Genomic DNA, 16054 nt, shown 5'->3' with positions numbered 1-16054 from the left:
AGAATTCTTTTCTGGATGATCTGCTACATTGAATTTCTTCTGCTCATGCTTCTCTTGTATAGTAAGACAATTTGTGTCCAGGCTTAATTTTAATACAGCTCTCTTATTTTAGATGTACTATCCAAATATCAAGTCAATGTAAAGTTGGACCTGTGATTGTAGAGCTAATTTATTTAGAGACAAAGCTAATAAAAAATAGCCAAAAATGTTCTGCAAGCATGGCAGTATCGTGTTGTTGAAAACTCTGTTGGATTCTGCTGGTGTGTACTTAGTCTAGCTGCTAGCCAAATTAGAGTTTTTTTAATCAGGGCTTTGTAATGGGGATAAGCTTTTTTTTTTTTTTTTTTGTATATTAAAAACCACTTGAATTGAAAGGTGTTAAAGGGCAGTGTTGTAAACTGATCTGAAATTGAACATGGGTTTTTTTGTGTTGTGGTTTTTTTTTCTAGGGTGTGGTTACTGCCGCTACAAGTCTGATCACCACTTTGGCACAGAAGAACCCAGAAGAGTTTAAGACTTCAGTTTCCTTGGCAGTGTCTAGATTAAGCAGAGTGAGTCCAATGATGACCCTGATAATACTTCACTGTTGATTAATTTACTCAGCTTTCCTAGATCAGGTTAGATTCCTATTCTGCTTTCTAGGGTCAGATTAGTTTACTGTACATGAAATGTGAAGATGATTCAGTGTCACTTCATGTGGGTACTTCAGGTAACCTCTTTAAATGCTTGTTGCTTACCAGGACAGAAAGCTGTATTGGCTTGCCCACACTTTCGTGGTTTAATCCTCGCTGTGCTCCAAACAATAAACCTCACTTTGTTGCTGTAATAGCAAAGAATAGTTGGATCAAAGACTGATTCTACAGACTTCATGAAGAACCCTCAAAAATACAAACTGTAGCTTGAACTTTATCTAAGCTTCTTACAAGACTAATTGCCTTGCTATTCCTTCTTTTGAGCTGCTGCTAAGTTCATAATCATAAACATCTGATATTCTGTAAATTATGTAGGGAATTTAAGCAGTGGCAGAGAGGAGTGGAGAGACATGTCTGTAAGTTAACATTTCTGTGCTGGAAAACTGAAGTCACTGTTTTATTTGATTTTGTTTTCCCCCTCCTTTTGGAAGGGGGAAGGAGACTAGGGAGGCGGCTACTTCACAAATGTATTTTACACCTAGTTTTATGCAGTCTTATACCCAAATTACTTATTTACTTTCTTTTCAAATATGAAGATTTTTTTTTTTTTTGCTAATACTTAAAAGCAAGGGAGTGCTGAGGGAAGTGAAAGGCTGTTCTGTAATGGAGCAGTAAGAATTAGGTAGAATTATTTTGAGCAAAGCTGGTGCCAAACTCATGGTTACCCTAGAATAAAAGGGGTAAAATAAATCTATGAAGAGGGGTAATCTAATCCTTATCATATTTCATTATGCATATAAACCTCTTCTGTGAATGCTATCTCTTGTTTGCTTTGCTGTATGGATGTTACTGAAGGTGTAAGTTGATCCTTCTGCTTTAGGTCAGTCTGTCATAGCATGTTGTACTTGAATTGCAGGCTCACCTGTCAGCAGCCACCAGACTTGACTGAATCTGTGAATTGCTGGAACAGAGAAAGTCAAACTTCTGGTTAAACATTTTGATGTTACAAGATGGTTGTCTTCATTCTTTAAAAAAGCGAGTAGGCTTTCAGAAGAGACTTTCTAGACTACTGTATCTACAAAACTGGATTTCCATTACTAGCATTTACTGTGGTATACTCATAACATGGGAGCTTGCACCTAATTAATCTACTGAACTAGACTTTGCTAGTGACACAGTTTTTTAAGCTTCTGTCAGAATTCTTCTACAGTGTTCTTTGGGTCCTTTTCATGCTTGTGAATCAATTGACTTCAGCAATTTACATGCTGGATGTTTGTTTTACAGATTGTAACTTCTGCATCAACAGACCTTCAGGACTACACTTACTACTTTGTTCCTGCTCCCTGGCTATCTGTGAAACTTCTGAGGCTGTTACAGTGCTATCCACCTCCAGGTAATGCACACATCACAACACTGGTCTTCTCTTACACAGTACACTGGCTCCAAAGAGCTACTGCACTGCAGTGTTACCATACCTTGGAGTGCAAGCACATTGTCTTAAGGCAAAGATACTGAAGTTTGTACTCCTGAGTGTCTCTGGTAGCTCTAAGCTACTTGGCCTTTTGAGTTATGTTGTGTTTAATTTTAACAAAATGTCTAACAACTCTGCATCTTACAAATCACTGGCAACTGCCATTTTAAACATTCATTAATACCATCAACTGTATTAAAACCTTGAAGTATGTTGTAGTACAGATTATGTTTGGCTTTTGTTCTCACCCAAATAGAACTGTGGCTTGGAATTCTTTTCCCACATGTATGTTGGGGAGTGTAAAATTTTTTAATGTCTCAGAATAATTTAGTTAATTTAGATTTAGTCAGGGGAAAACCTAAGGTAGGGATTAGGGTTTGGAGCAAAATGAAGTTGTCCAACGGCTCATTCTTCTCCAGAAGACCCTGCGGTACGTGGCCGTCTGACAGAATGCCTGGAAACCATCCTCAACAAAGCACAGGAGCCACCAAAGTCAAAGAAAGTGCAACACTCGAATGCAAAGAATGCTGTCCTGTTTGAGGCAATAAGCTTAATCATACATCATGACAGGTGAGCTGGGACAACACTTCCATTATCAGAGGGGCTTTTAAAGTGAAAAGATGGGGCTATGTCTTGAACAGTTTATCAGATTTTAATGGGGGAGGGAGTGGAGGGGGAAAGAACACAAAGTTGCTTGCGAGATTGGAACTCAACCACAGCAATGTAAGTGAACAGTGTTAATGAACTGTGTAGCTTTGGGTTTTGCTGCTTCTTTATTTGATGTTTTGTATTGACCCCACTGCTCTAATCGAACAGAGATTATTTGCTCACAGTATCTGAATTTGCATTTCACTAGCAAAGTATTCTAGCAGACACTTTGAAGCATTTTAAGCAATCTCCACTGCAGAAATAGTATTCTGAATCGAGTGTTCTCAAACCTGTTGCTTTTAACCCTTTCACTTTCTCTCCTGTTCTGTGCAGTGAGCCAAACCTACTAGTCCGTGCCTGTAACCAGCTAGGTCAGTTCTTGCAGCACCGAGAAACTAATTTGCGTTACCTAGCACTGGAAAGCATGTGCACGCTTGCCAGCTCTGAATTCTCACATGAGGCTGTGAAAACACACATAGAAACAGTTATCAATGCATTGAAGGTAAATATTGAAGTGTGTGGTTTGTTTGAGTGTTGTCTTCTGCCCTGCCTCAATGCCCTCTCCCCCACTGCCCCAGGCTCCCTGTCCCAAATTAAGTTAATAATACTTAGGGATCAAATGAGTTATTCTTTGAAGTCTACCTCAGTTTTTTACCTCAATCCAGCAAAATCTTGCTGTGCTGGCAATTACAGAGGTGAGCTTTTGTTGATTTTTGCACCTTGCTGGTAAATCTGATACCTGGAGCTGTGTCTCCTGTAACACTGGTATCTACTGAAGTGTAGGCTGAAGATGTATAATTGTTTAAAAATGTGAAATTTCAAAATTGAGAATGCTGAGTATTGGACACTGTTCCTTTGCTATAATAGCTTATGGGGAGTGGTAGAGCAGATCAGTTTGCACTGCAGAATTGTAAAGACCAGAAACCACAGAGATGCAATCCTAGGCCGTGTTTGTGACAAAGCAGAAGTCAAAAGAGTAAGATTAATTTGCATGTAAATTTACTTGCATACATGGATGTTTAAATGCTTTGTTTTCTTCCAAGTTTGTGCTGTAGCATATTTATACATTTGTCTAAGTTCAAAGTACGTATTTGTTCTAGCTGGACTTCAGTTGTTACAGGCATAGCTGACACTAAATCTGCAGATAGCTAAATGCTCATTGGCCTGGTAACAATTTAAGAATTTCAGCCAGTTATTGGTGCATTTATGGCCACTGGTACCAGTTACTCAGTGCATAGTGGACCACAAATTCACCCACCCTATTCTGCATTATGCTGAGGTGTTCTGTACAGACTCCTCCATTCTTTCAGCACCTGCACAGATTTGAATAAGTATGCTACAGAAACAAAACCTGATTATTTGAATTTTTGTGATAGTATTTAAAAGCAGGAAGCTGACTGAGTCTTCTCCGCTGAGCTTTTCCTAGGTGACTGAAAGTGAGAAATAGTATAAGAAACTCACAGCTTATATAAAGGGTATATCTGAATTAATTCTGCATCTGACAAATTATGCAAATTCATTTGTTTTAAATGTGACTGTGTGTAATATTAAGTTTCATCTCTTAAGTTGCATGTACTTTCCAAACAAAGATGAAAAATCACCTTGGCCTTTGACTCTGTCTTTTTGCAGACTGAAAGAGATGTAAGTGTACGACAAAGAGCTGTAGATCTCCTGTATGCAATGTGTGACCGAAGCAATGCCCAGCAGATTGTGGCTGAAATGCTCAATTACCTGGAGACTGCTGATTATTCCATTAGAGAAGAAATTGTAAGCTATCGATGTTTTTCCTAAATATTTGTTTCATAGCTGGATATGGTACCATAAGTATAATTTATTGATTAGGATGCTGCATAATCTATGATAGAGATGACTTTTCATGGTGGCTTAAAAAAAAAAAAAAACCCAGAGAAAACTACTAAAACAAACAAACAAAAAACTCCTAACTTTGTAGTCTAATAGCGAATAATTTAGGCTAAGATAATCCAGGGGGTAATCCTTGGAAAGTTAAGAATTTTAAAAGCTGATCTTGGTCTCTCGGTACAGTGCATATAGAAAGTGAAGTGAATTTTATATGTGAGCCACCAACACATTCTCTACATCTGAGAGTTAGGTCCTACTCTAGTCAATTGTCCAGTAGCTTCAAAAATTAGTGGTAAATGCTTATTTGTAGGTAGAACTTTGTATGCTCTGAGAATGTTCAGTCTAAGGGGTCCCAAAACCAATACCTTCTAATCAACTAAGAGGCCTGATATCTATCCCCTTCCTACCAGTAGGATAGAAGTTGAAATGCTCAGCTTCAACCTTTTTAGGATGGTGAACAAAACTTGTACTTAAGAGTAGTTAGTTAGCTTAGTTACGTGCTGATGTCCCTTGGTTGGAGAAGTGAATGTGGAATACGCTGTTTTTGATTTACCTCCTGTGCTGTCTGGTTGCTCTTGGTATTGTCCCATGACTTGGCAGATAGTGAGAATTTCATTCTGTTCCCTTATACTGACCTGTTCTTTTAAGAGTAGTAAATGCAACTGATAATAAATTGTGTGGGGTCTCCCCTGAAGTTGATTGTTTGCTTCAGGATACAGGAGTGTGAGTATGACCTGAAAAAGTCAGCTGTGCTTTAGTGTCTCTATTTGCCTCTGCTATCTTGAGTTTGCTTTTGCCTTTTTTTGAGAGGTTTCCAATTTCCTATTTGATCCTGTCTCAGTGGTAGTTTAGATGGTGTTTTTATAGCAAACAAAAAATGTTCTGTAAATTGCTCTTGATCACTTAGGTACACAATTGGAAAGTCACAAAGATACAACATATTTGAATGCACTATGGGCAAAGCAATATGTGCCTGGCAACTGCTGTATTCTGGCACAGCATTTCAATGTTCACCTTTCATGTTGGCTGTGGGAACAAGTGAACAAGCTCGTGCATCTGAAACTGAGGCTTCTGGGCCAGTATGGGGCATCACCAGGAGTATACAGCTCATAGTAAAAGCTAGTCAACCTTCTGTGTTCTCTTGTGTGTGCTCAGGTTCTGAAGGTTGCAATTCTAGCTGAGAAGTATGCAGTGGATTACACGTGGTATGTGGATACAATCCTGAATTTGATTCGCATTGCTGGTGACTATGTCAGTGAAGAAGTGTGGTACCGAGTTATTCAGATTGTCATCAACAGGGATGATGTGCAAGGATATGCAGCAAAGACTGTTTTTGAGGTGAGAGTAACTGTTTTCAATTCCCTTTCAAAATGAGCTAAGAATCAAGGAAGCAGCACGTGATGCAACAGGGGAAACTTAAGGAGCTCTATCAAAAGTCCACAGTACTGCTAAATGGGCCTAAGAATGCTCTTAATTAACTAATACTCAAATTAGAGTTTTCTCTGAAATCATAGCACCCATCATGTTTTTCTCATAAGTACTCTGTAGTGCCTAGATCTGTGGTCTGCTCTTGCAGGAAAGTAGATGAGAAAACTGGGAATGGAAGTAACAGAAAATATGGTTCTTTTTGTATGTGGCATATCAATGATTATCAATGTGTTACAGGCCCTTCAAGCTCCAGCATGCCACGAGAATCTTGTAAAAGTAGGTGGCTACATCTTGGGAGAATTTGGAAATCTGATAGCAGGTGATCCAAGATCAAGGTAAAACACCTTCTAAAATACTGATTTGGAGTAGTAATGCTTTCTGTAAACAATTTAATTCCTAGCATTCCTAAAGGCTAGTTAACAAGTCATTCAGCTCTTGTTAATAATGCAATATTAACATGTAGAGATTATCATATCTACAAAAACTGAACAAATTCTTTTTTCCCTTCTTTTAAGTCCCCTCATCCAGTTCAATTTGCTACATTCCAAGTTTCATCTGTGTAGTGTTCCTACCCGAGCTCTGCTTCTGTCTACCTACATCAAGTTTGTGAACCTGTTTCCGGAAATCAAAACTACAATTCAAGATGTGCTGCGCAGTGACAGTCAGCTAAAGAATGCTGACGTTGAGCTGCAGCAGAGAGCTGTTGAGTATTTGAGGCTCAGTACTATTGCTAGTACTGATATATTGGTAGGTATAAAGGTTTATTTTATTTATTATGCTGTCAGCGAGTTAAACTCAACTGAACCTTACCTGATTGCTCAGAAATCTCAGGATTGCAATGTGGGTGCTGGTTCTTTAAGTTTCCTTAATTCTGCTCTAGTCATCTTTAATTTAGAGCTAAATTCCCAGTTGTTATTGCTGTGGTGGGACATATGACCATTAAGACATGTTAATCTGGAGCAGAGAAGCCAGGGAAAGCTGGCAAAATACAGGGTCCTAGAGGATTTAGATATCAAAAGGCTGGGACTTTCTTTTGAGGACTTACTTGATGGTGGGCATGAAAAGTGTAATTTTTTGTCTCTTGAAGTTCAGTGATTTAATGTGGTGCTCTCAGATCTGAGCAGAGCATTGCACATTTGGTTCTGACATCTAATAAATGCTTAGGTCTAGGTAGAAACTTGAGTATTCTCTGTGGTTTAAGTCTAAGTCTGCCTGACTTAAGGACCTTTAGGTCTGCTATGATCTAATTATTTAAATTTTCTTTTTTTAAATTTAATATCACTGTTTCAGAGAAGTGATACACTCCTGTTTTCTTAACCATGTGCTTTTGAAGGACTTCAGAAAGTTCTAAAGCATTTTTTGTTTCAAAAAAGCAATAAATCTCTCACTACAGTAAACTGCATAATAATTTCTGTGTGGGTAACTACTTCTGCTTTTGCATTATGCAATCACAAGGGTGTGTCTCTTCAAAGACTCAGAAGATGGTTTGGCTTTTTCTCTGAAGTTTAACTAATTTTTTTTTCTTATGGTAAGGCTACAGTGTTGGAAGAAATGCCTCCCTTTCCAGAGAGGGAATCTTCCATTTTGGCTAAACTGAAGAAGAAGAAAGGCCCAGGCACAGTTACTGACCTGGAAGAGATCAAAAAGGAGAGGAGCTCTGATATGAATGGAAGTGCTGAACCTGCACTCAATGCCACTGTTGTTGTGAGTTTAAAAGCTGTTATTTCATTAGTTTAGATGGTGTGCAAGTGAGAAAAGACTGGTTTCCTAAAGTGGCTTTAGGAACCTCCTAAACCTCCCATCTAAAACTAAGATTTTGGGTGTTTGATATAAAGTGGGGGACATACAGCTGCTTTCCTTTCATTGTGCTTGGATGCAGTTTTCCTTTGGAAATCTTATGTAAGTGGGGAGAAACTGTCTGCAGCCTAAAAAAATCCCTTTTACATTGTTATTTGAAAAATGTTGCTGTTACTTTAGAGATGTGAATTTCCTTGTTGATGAAATTGCAGTGAGGGTGAGATTGTAATATTATTTAAATATTTAAAAGGTGTTAACTTGAATTTCAGAGTATCAGCTGTTTTTTCTGCTTTGTCTAACATGTTATTTTGCATCTTGGTTTGGGCTGTTGTTTTCAACAGAAATGGACAACACTTACCTTCGCCGGGATGTCCTTAAATCACTATAAAATTGTTACTTTTTATTTGTCAGTACAATTTGAGTTCAGTTATGCTACACAAGTCTACAGTTTTGTTTTTTTTTTTTCTTCTGAGCTGAAACTTCTCATTTTGTTGTCAGTTAAAGCTGGTAGGATCAATTTTTCCCACAATGTAATACTTCTTTCTGGTTTTAATGCCTGGAATAACTTGTAATTAGATTTAAGATGTGTAGAAAATTACCTAGAGAAGGAAATACTGTAGCATGCTCCCTGCCCAGTTTGTTAAAGCATAACAATTTACTACTTAGTCACTGCAGTGTATAAGAGTAGCTACTCCAAGTGCAACAGTTTTGACTTAACAGAAGTATGTTTCCAGCAGAAAAGTTGCAAAATTTTCTTTGAATGCCAAATTGAAATGACTGGATGTTAATATTGCACTGTGCTTTACAAGGTTCACTTTATGGGTTGCAGCCACGTAACAAACTGCACAGTGTTACCTTCACTAGTTGCTTTTTCTGGTTTAGATTCCAAAAATGTTAGAAATTTGAAGTCCAACCTTTTTTTTTGTTTTCAGTTGGTCCTCATGATTGGCTTCTTAAAAGTCTTTTGCCAGGGAATTTTTCATTATACTGTATGAAGTATATGATAACTTGGAGTTGGCTTACAAAAGCAAGATTTCAGATTCATCCAAACTCATCTCATGACTCATCCTCAGATTATCTGGCATAGTGGAAGCTGCTAATGTCTAATAACATGGCCATTTTGATTAACAGTCTGTGCTCTGTTCTTGCATGCGACTTGGGCAGATATATGCAGCCTCTGTTGCATGATTGTGTCCTGACTGCTTGATTTGTTCTATTTGAGGAAAAAACAGTTTAAACATTTTGTCTCTTCCTCTAGTGTTTGCAGCTTGAACTGGCTACAGGCTCTGCTTTTTTTTTGCTGGTTGGGTTTACATTCTTTCTAAGATTGCTAGGCTTCAGAAACCAGGATTAAACTGATAGTCAATTTTAAAGATGCCGTGATGACTTGTGATTTAGCTTTGTGTAAAAGGCACTTGCTTTGTTGATGGATTCTTCATGAAAGACAAGCAACATGGGAATTTTATTCTCTACAGTACTTACTTTCCCTTGAAACTAACAGGAAAAGAGATGGGGGAAGAACTGACATCTTTGTAATCTTTCTTCTGCAGAACCAGATCTTAGATTAATTTTGGTTTTGCTTTTATTTAACGGTTAGATGGACATACCTCTCTTCAAAGAAAAGGGCATTTACAGATGTGGTTTTCTTTTTTAAGTTGAAATTCATCGTGGTAACTGCTGTGTGTGTGAACCCTTTTACATCCATTCAAACCTTGATTTGGGGTGGGGAGAGGCACTTTACCATAGCTTAGTTGTCTATGCATACGAGACAGCTTTGTGGTAGATTTTTTGCAGTGTAACACTGAAGTGTCTTGTCTTCCTTAGACTACTCCTTCTCCAACAGAGGATCTGCTGGGTCTGGGTCCTGCCCCTGTCACCAATTCACCTCCCCCACCTCCCACTAGTGATATCCTGCTCGTGGATGTATTTGCAAATCCAGCTGCTGCAGTTGCACCTCTTGCTCCTGGTTCTGATGACAACTTTGCGAGGTAATTAAGTCACCGTGAAAGGAATTTGAAGGAGAATTTGTCTATTGAAACAGGATTGAAGGAAAAACACACATAAGTTTTGGTTTTGTTCCAGCATACTGAGTGCATTCCTGGGTGGTAGTTTTGCAGCAGGAGAGGTGTTTTTGGACACTCTGTTGGATGTGCTGTCTTTATTGAATATTGCTTCTAATGGAAAAACGGAGTCTGTAGTTCTCAACCTGAGGATATTTGCCACACAGCAGTGTCTGGTTTTCATGGTGGTTTTGCTTCTTTGTTAAATTAAGCTGCTTGTGCATCTCCATACATCTTGAAGTGAGGGTTACCTGTCCTGATATGAATACATTTATTCTTATTTTCTTTTCATAAAGTATTCTTGTCTCTCCACTTACGGCAAGCTGCTACTGAAACATTGAGATGGATTGTATCCAGAGATATTGCTCCCCAGATTTTAATGCTACACTTCAATTTTCTGCTACCGTCTGACAAAGGGATGTGAAAAGGGGGATAAAGAACAAGTGGGTTTCTTTTTTTTTTTTTAAAGGGGATTTGATTATATTATATTATATATTATAATTACATTAGCAAGCGTAGTGTAGGTACAATGTATTATTAACCCCATTATTAAAAGTCCCTGTGGCTACTCTCAAATGTTATTTGGCTAATTTCTTGGGAATGAATGGCATAAAATCACAGAATGTCTTTAAAATCAGTTGTCTTACTGGACAAGAACATATTACTGTTGTCTAGGACCAAATTTTGAATGTTGGCACAACAAATTTTCAATGCATCTTAACATAAAAGACATAATTAGGGAAACTGATCTGCCTCTATCATTGGCACTTCCATCAAAATTTTATATCAGGCAATGCATTATTGCAGGTTTGCAGTGATTAATACTTGATCCTGTGTTTCTGCTGGAAGGTCAGAAGTGATACTTGATCATACAACACAAAACCAGGGGTTTAGGAAGCTACACAAGCTTGTTCATGCCTTTTTTTTTTTTTAAGAGGGTAAAAAAAGGAGCCAGTGCTAAGTAGCTTCATAAGCAAATGTTACATAAAGAGTTTGCTCTCTGCAGAAGAAAGTATAGCAATACCCAACTCCTTGGTCTGTCTGTAGATTATTGAATGCTTCTCTAATGATCCTGAGAAGTTGCTTTTTACAGTTTCCTGCCTTTTCTTAGTGCTGTTGTCACTTTTGTTTCTAATCTGTTGCTTGGGTAAGTCATTCTCTGTGTGCCTGTGTACTCTTGCCTATGCTTAATACTTGTGTGTTTTTAGGGACTGATTGTGCACCTGTAATTAGAAAAGTGTCTAAGGTGAAGGCCTCTGCTTTTAAGCACACCTTTGTAGTAGTTAATATGCAGCTACCTTTTTGATTTTGAGCTTAAACACTTTTGCTGTCACAGTTAAACACCTAAAAGGACTTGGTTCTGTAAGAGATTTACATTTACTGAACACCTTCAGCTGTCTTCATGAAGAATTGCTGTTTTCTAACAGTCGGGATGGGATGGGGGAGAGAAGTGGGGGAAAGCATTGCCTAATGCCTAAAACCTTTTTAAGGTACTGAGCTAGGGCAGCTAATCAATTTCTCATGCATTAAGCTCAGCAGTGCCTTTTTTGAGGAAGGAGGTAAAAGAAGTAACGAAGCTCTAAGCTGTCTTTACTAACTCCTGCTGTCTCTGTCGCTACTGCCTTTCTTCCTTTGTGCTGCCTGAACTAGCCCTGACCTGGCTTCATCTGAGGTAGTTTCTGAGGAACCAGCTGATACTGTGCATGATGCTGATGAGCTTTTTCACAAGTAAGCAATACTAAAACCTTGCAAGGCTGGGCGATTTCCAGAATATAGTTATAAAGCAAAACTATATTGTTCATTAATTTAATACCAGCAAAACTAGAGAAACGTGTACTGTCAGACTTGTGACTAGGACACCTCTGTGGATGCTGTGGATTTTGTGACAGGCTCATGAATACACATTAGAGTCTTCTCTACAAGTCAGTGCTATCACACACTGCTCTAAAATGAGGCAATGCCAGTTGTATGTTAAGTTTTTGCAACTATTTGGAACTAAATAAAAAACAGTACTTGTCAAAAGTACTGATATTTGGGAGTGTGTTTTAAGTGCCTGGGATGCAAAAGGCAGATGCTTGCTGACCACCTCTTCTACTTTTAAGTGAAGGGTGATAGAAAGGACTGAAATCAGTGGAGAATGGGCTTCCTCTCTCAAAGTGGAAAAAGTACATCTCTCAGTTGTCTTAGGTGATACAGAAATGATAAAACAAGGAGGGTTTTTTCTTTCAGGTTTAAACCTTTCAGTCAAAGCTTCAAACTTTTCAATTTTGCACCAACCTAATGAGTTTCAGAAGTTCTCAAGACTAAAAAGAAAAATCCATGTCTGTTGCCTGGTACTTTATTAGACAGTGTGTGTGCATGTAGTATATTGTGGTTTCCTTCATAGTTTCTCAGACAGCCTATCAAATAAAAATGTCAATTCTTTTAGTGTCCTATAAGTGGTGGTTCTGGATGTAAAATTGTCTTTTCTAACTCTGCAGTTTTCTGCAAAGGCCTCTCTCACAGATTGATGCATTCTAGGTTAACCGCAATCTTCATCCTCTGTGTAAACCCTGAATTTTGTGGTTCTAAATGTTGTTTATTGTGGCTCAATTTAAAACATGTTTTCCCTCTCTTCCCCTAGGTTTGTGTGTAAAAATAATGGAGTCTTATTTGAAAACCAGTTGCTACAAATTGGCTTGAAATCTGAATTTCGACAGAACCTGGGTAAGATCTGTAGAGCCATGGTTGGATGTCTGCATCATCAATCACAATTCCAGCATGATATTCCAGGCAGGACTCGCTTTTCAGCTATTGAAGAGGGAAATAGCATTATAGGCCTAAGCTGTTTTACATCTCCCACTGTGGTGCTTCCTTAGCTTTTGTGTGGGCTCTTGCTTCCTTAAATTTTTTGATTGTTTTGGTAGCTGATATGAAATAGGAGTGTTGAGCTCCAGCACTCCAGCTCAATCTGCCTGGTTGTATGGCTGGTGCAGCCAGGTTTATAAAGGACCTTTCTTCTCAAAATTTGTATCTTGCAGTATAGCTTAGTGTAATGATATGAAACACAATACATTTCAGATCAGATTGAATACTGGAACCATATAGGAAAGAGATGGAATTTGAACACAGGCTAGCAATAGAATTTCTTGCTTCTCCCTTTCTGTAAAACTCTTGGAGGCATGGTAGCATCTTAATAAAATTCTCCAGCAATTGAAAGACTTCACTGATGGTTTAACTGCCTGTGTGACGGCTACTATAGGAGAGATCTAATGGCTTGGTTAAATTGCTGCATTTTAAACTGTGAATGTCTTGGTGAGATAAACCATGTAAACTGTATTTTGTTCTTAAAAGTGCTTTTAAAGAAAGGTATAAAGACAGTGTGTTAGGGAATTGAAGCACGCACAGTTCAATGCGATTACGTGACCTAAAAATTCTGATGTTTCGGTTCTTCTCTTTCCAGGACGTATGTTCATATTCTATGGTAATAAGACATCAACACAGTTCTTGAATTTTACTCCAACAGTAATCTGCTCAGATGACCTTCAGTCAAATATCCTTAAATGTAGTAGCAGTTGTCTGTTCTTATTAGGTTTTTGTGGTTTATTGCTGCACAATATAATAAATCTGTTGGATCAAGGCACGGTGTCCTTGCACATGAAAGAAATTAAAAACTTGCTGATAGCTCTCTGAAGTTCTCGTAGAAAGCACAAGTCTAGAGCAGGGACAAAAGATTCTTTCCTTAAAGCCCAGGTTTTAAATACAGATTTTACTTCTGAAATAACAAGAAATTAAGCTGAATAAATTTGTACTGGAACTGTAGCTTTCATCACTGACATGAAGTATCAGAGGTAGAAATGTGTCCTTCAAGTACTGCATTAGCAGATAACCTAAAACTTGATATGGAGATGTAATTCATGTATGCTAAGATGATGATACTTTAAAATAAGCTCCTAATTCATGGCTGGTCCCTAATGCTTGGTATTGCAAATTTGGGATTTCTGGGAGATTAAGTAATCAGGCATGTTTGACTCAACACATCTCTTTCATGTTCAAAATAGTCCTTTTAATAGTGGCTTTTATTTGTGAAGTCTTTGTGCCGTCACACCTTTTTAAGGACATCTTTCTTTAAGAATATCCAATTAACTGAGAATTTTCAGTATTATTGCTTCTATATGTGTCAATATGAAAAACCCCAACAAACAAACAAAAAAACCCCACAAACTCTTTTCTTGTACAAAAAACTGAGCTTTAAATGTTCAGAAGCACACAGAGAATGGGTGGAAACATGATGTTAATTTCTCATACAGTTTCTTGGAAGATTTGCATTTTTTAAGTTATCAGTTCATTGATCTGTTTCCTTAACTACTTTTCTACGCCTGAATCTTCAGACAAAACCTGTTGACCCCACAGTGGATGGAGGTGCACAGGTTCAGCAGGTTGTGAACATCGAATGTGTGTCAGACTTCATGGAAGCTCCAATCCTGAACATTCAGTTCAGGTAAAACAATGGATTCAAATGTTAGTGAATTAATTAGATGAAAGATGTTAAATCTGGCATGGCCCTGCAACTGAAATGCAAAATACGGACACAAAAAGCTCTCTTGGATAGATAACTTGAAAATTTCATCTAATTAAGCTTTAAGGTGTTAGGGAGAATCCACTTGGAACAATGTGGTTTAAAACCCCAGCCAAACCAAACAGTCAAGAAGCAGCTACTGATAATATGTCTCCATGACTTCTGTCTCTGCTAGCTATATAAAACAGCAGTCTTCCTGTTTGCTTAAGAAATCTTGACAGGAATATACGCAGTAACTTCTCCCTTCTGGAAACCAAGAACATTTCTGCAAATAACTTGGCCTGGAAGTGTATGCGACCAGAAATAGAATCTTGTTCTGTCCACTCAACGTCAGCTCAGCTTTATAAAATTCTGAGTTCTGGGCTACATGCTGCTTTTTCTAGTCTAAACTGGTTTTTATTGGTATGTTTTCACAAGGATATATTTTGCCCCTTAGGGTGCTATCTAGAAGGATAAACCTATGCTAAAACTGAGAGAACCTTATAAGCAGTTCTACCAATTCATCTATTGCCATCTAAGGAGAGAAAATCAATTTATTTAACAGTGGCCTGAAACTGTATATTAGAAATGTCATGTGCAGTTGATGGATTTTGATCATAAACAGTTCCTCATTTACTTGGTTGATTTCTGCTGAGAGACTGCTGAGGCTGCCACATACACTGTGGTTTTTCTATTCCATCTGCAGGTACGGCGGAACATTTCAAAATCTATCGGTAAAATTACCCATCACTCTGAATAAATTTTTCCAGCCAACAGAGATGTCTTCTCAAGACTTCTTTCAGCGTTGGAAGCAGTTGAGCAAGTAAGACTTTGTACTTTTGTACTTTGGGCCTCTTGTGGTGGGCAAGGGAAGAGAAAGGTATATAGTGAATGTAGCTGGTGCAGTGCCTCATCCCATACTCAATCCTGTGAGCCATGAGCTCTCTCAGTAGAATTAATTGCTATTGGAAATGCTGTTCATAATGTATTTGTCTTGCCTTGTCTTGCAGTCCAAAACAGGAAGTACAGAATATCTTTAAAGCAAAGCACCCAATGGATGCAGAAATCACGAAAGCAAAGGTGGGTAGTTTTGTGATATTTTTATAGTGTACAGGGCAGTGGCAGGTCATGTTTTAACCCCAGCTGGCACCTAAGCACCACACAGCCATTTGCTGATTCTCCCCCAGTGGGGTGGGACAGAGAATAAGGGTAAAAGTGAGAAAATGTGTGGGTTGAGGTAAAGAGAGTTCAGTAGGTAAAGGAAAAGCCATGCACACAAGCAAAGAATTAATTCAGAGCTTCCTATTGGCAGGGAGGTGTTTGGCCATCCCCGGGGCAGCAGGGTTCCATCAGGTGTAACAGTTACTTGGGATGGCAAAAGCATCACTGTGAACATCCTCCTTTTTTTTTCCCAGCCTTGTATGCTGAGCCAGGACAACTTACAGTATGGGGTATCCCATTGTTCAGTTGTCCTGGCTGTGTCCTGTCCCAGCTCCTTGTGCATCCCCAGCTTCCTCACTTCTAGGGTGAGGAGTAGAAAAGACCTTGGCTCTGTGTAACCCCTGCTCAGTGATAACCAAAACATCCCTCTGTTATCAACTCTTTTAAGCAGAAATCTAAA

The 16054-nt window shown here is 38.4% G+C and overlaps 1 protein-coding gene across 4 annotated transcripts in view; it reads left to right on the top strand.

Moving 5' to 3' along the window:
- The window catches only part of AP2A2 (adaptor related protein complex 2 subunit alpha 2), a 44516-nt gene that overhangs the window by 24288 nt on the left and 4174 nt on the right, over positions 1 to 16054 (top strand). Inside the window, exons 6-21 of one of the 4 annotated variants that reach the window (XM_012574169.5) lie at positions 450 to 551; positions 1917 to 2025; positions 2526 to 2673; positions 3085 to 3253; positions 4381 to 4518; positions 5767 to 5949; positions 6277 to 6374; positions 6555 to 6786; positions 7573 to 7743; positions 9661 to 9824; positions 11547 to 11624; positions 12520 to 12602; positions 13339 to 13428; positions 14253 to 14376; positions 15140 to 15256; positions 15444 to 15513. In XM_012574169.5, the coding sequence (XP_012429623.2) occupies positions 450 to 551; positions 1917 to 2025; positions 2526 to 2673; positions 3085 to 3253; positions 4381 to 4518; positions 5767 to 5949; positions 6277 to 6374; positions 6555 to 6786; positions 7573 to 7743; positions 9661 to 9824; positions 11547 to 11624; positions 12520 to 12602; positions 13339 to 13428; positions 14253 to 14376; positions 15140 to 15256; positions 15444 to 15513 (2076 nt within the window). Of the gene's footprint in view, positions 1 to 449; positions 552 to 1916; positions 2026 to 2522; positions 2674 to 3084; positions 3254 to 4380; positions 4519 to 5766; positions 5950 to 6276; positions 6375 to 6554; positions 6787 to 7572; positions 7744 to 9660; positions 9825 to 11546; positions 11625 to 12519; positions 12603 to 13338; positions 13429 to 14252; positions 14377 to 15139; positions 15257 to 15443; positions 15514 to 16054 lie in introns of all 4 variants that reach the window. The other 3 variants (XM_012574168.5, XM_012574170.5, XM_030275473.4) reach the window with 3 other exon arrangements.

Source organism: Taeniopygia guttata, chromosome 5 (genome assembly GCF_048771995.1).
Source record: "Taeniopygia guttata chromosome 5, bTaeGut7.mat, whole genome shotgun sequence".
NCBI lineage: Eukaryota > Metazoa > Chordata > Aves > Passeriformes > Estrildidae > Taeniopygia > Taeniopygia guttata.
The sequence above is the reverse complement of the archived record's forward strand: the minus strand, read 5'-3'. Positions and strand labels throughout refer to the sequence as shown.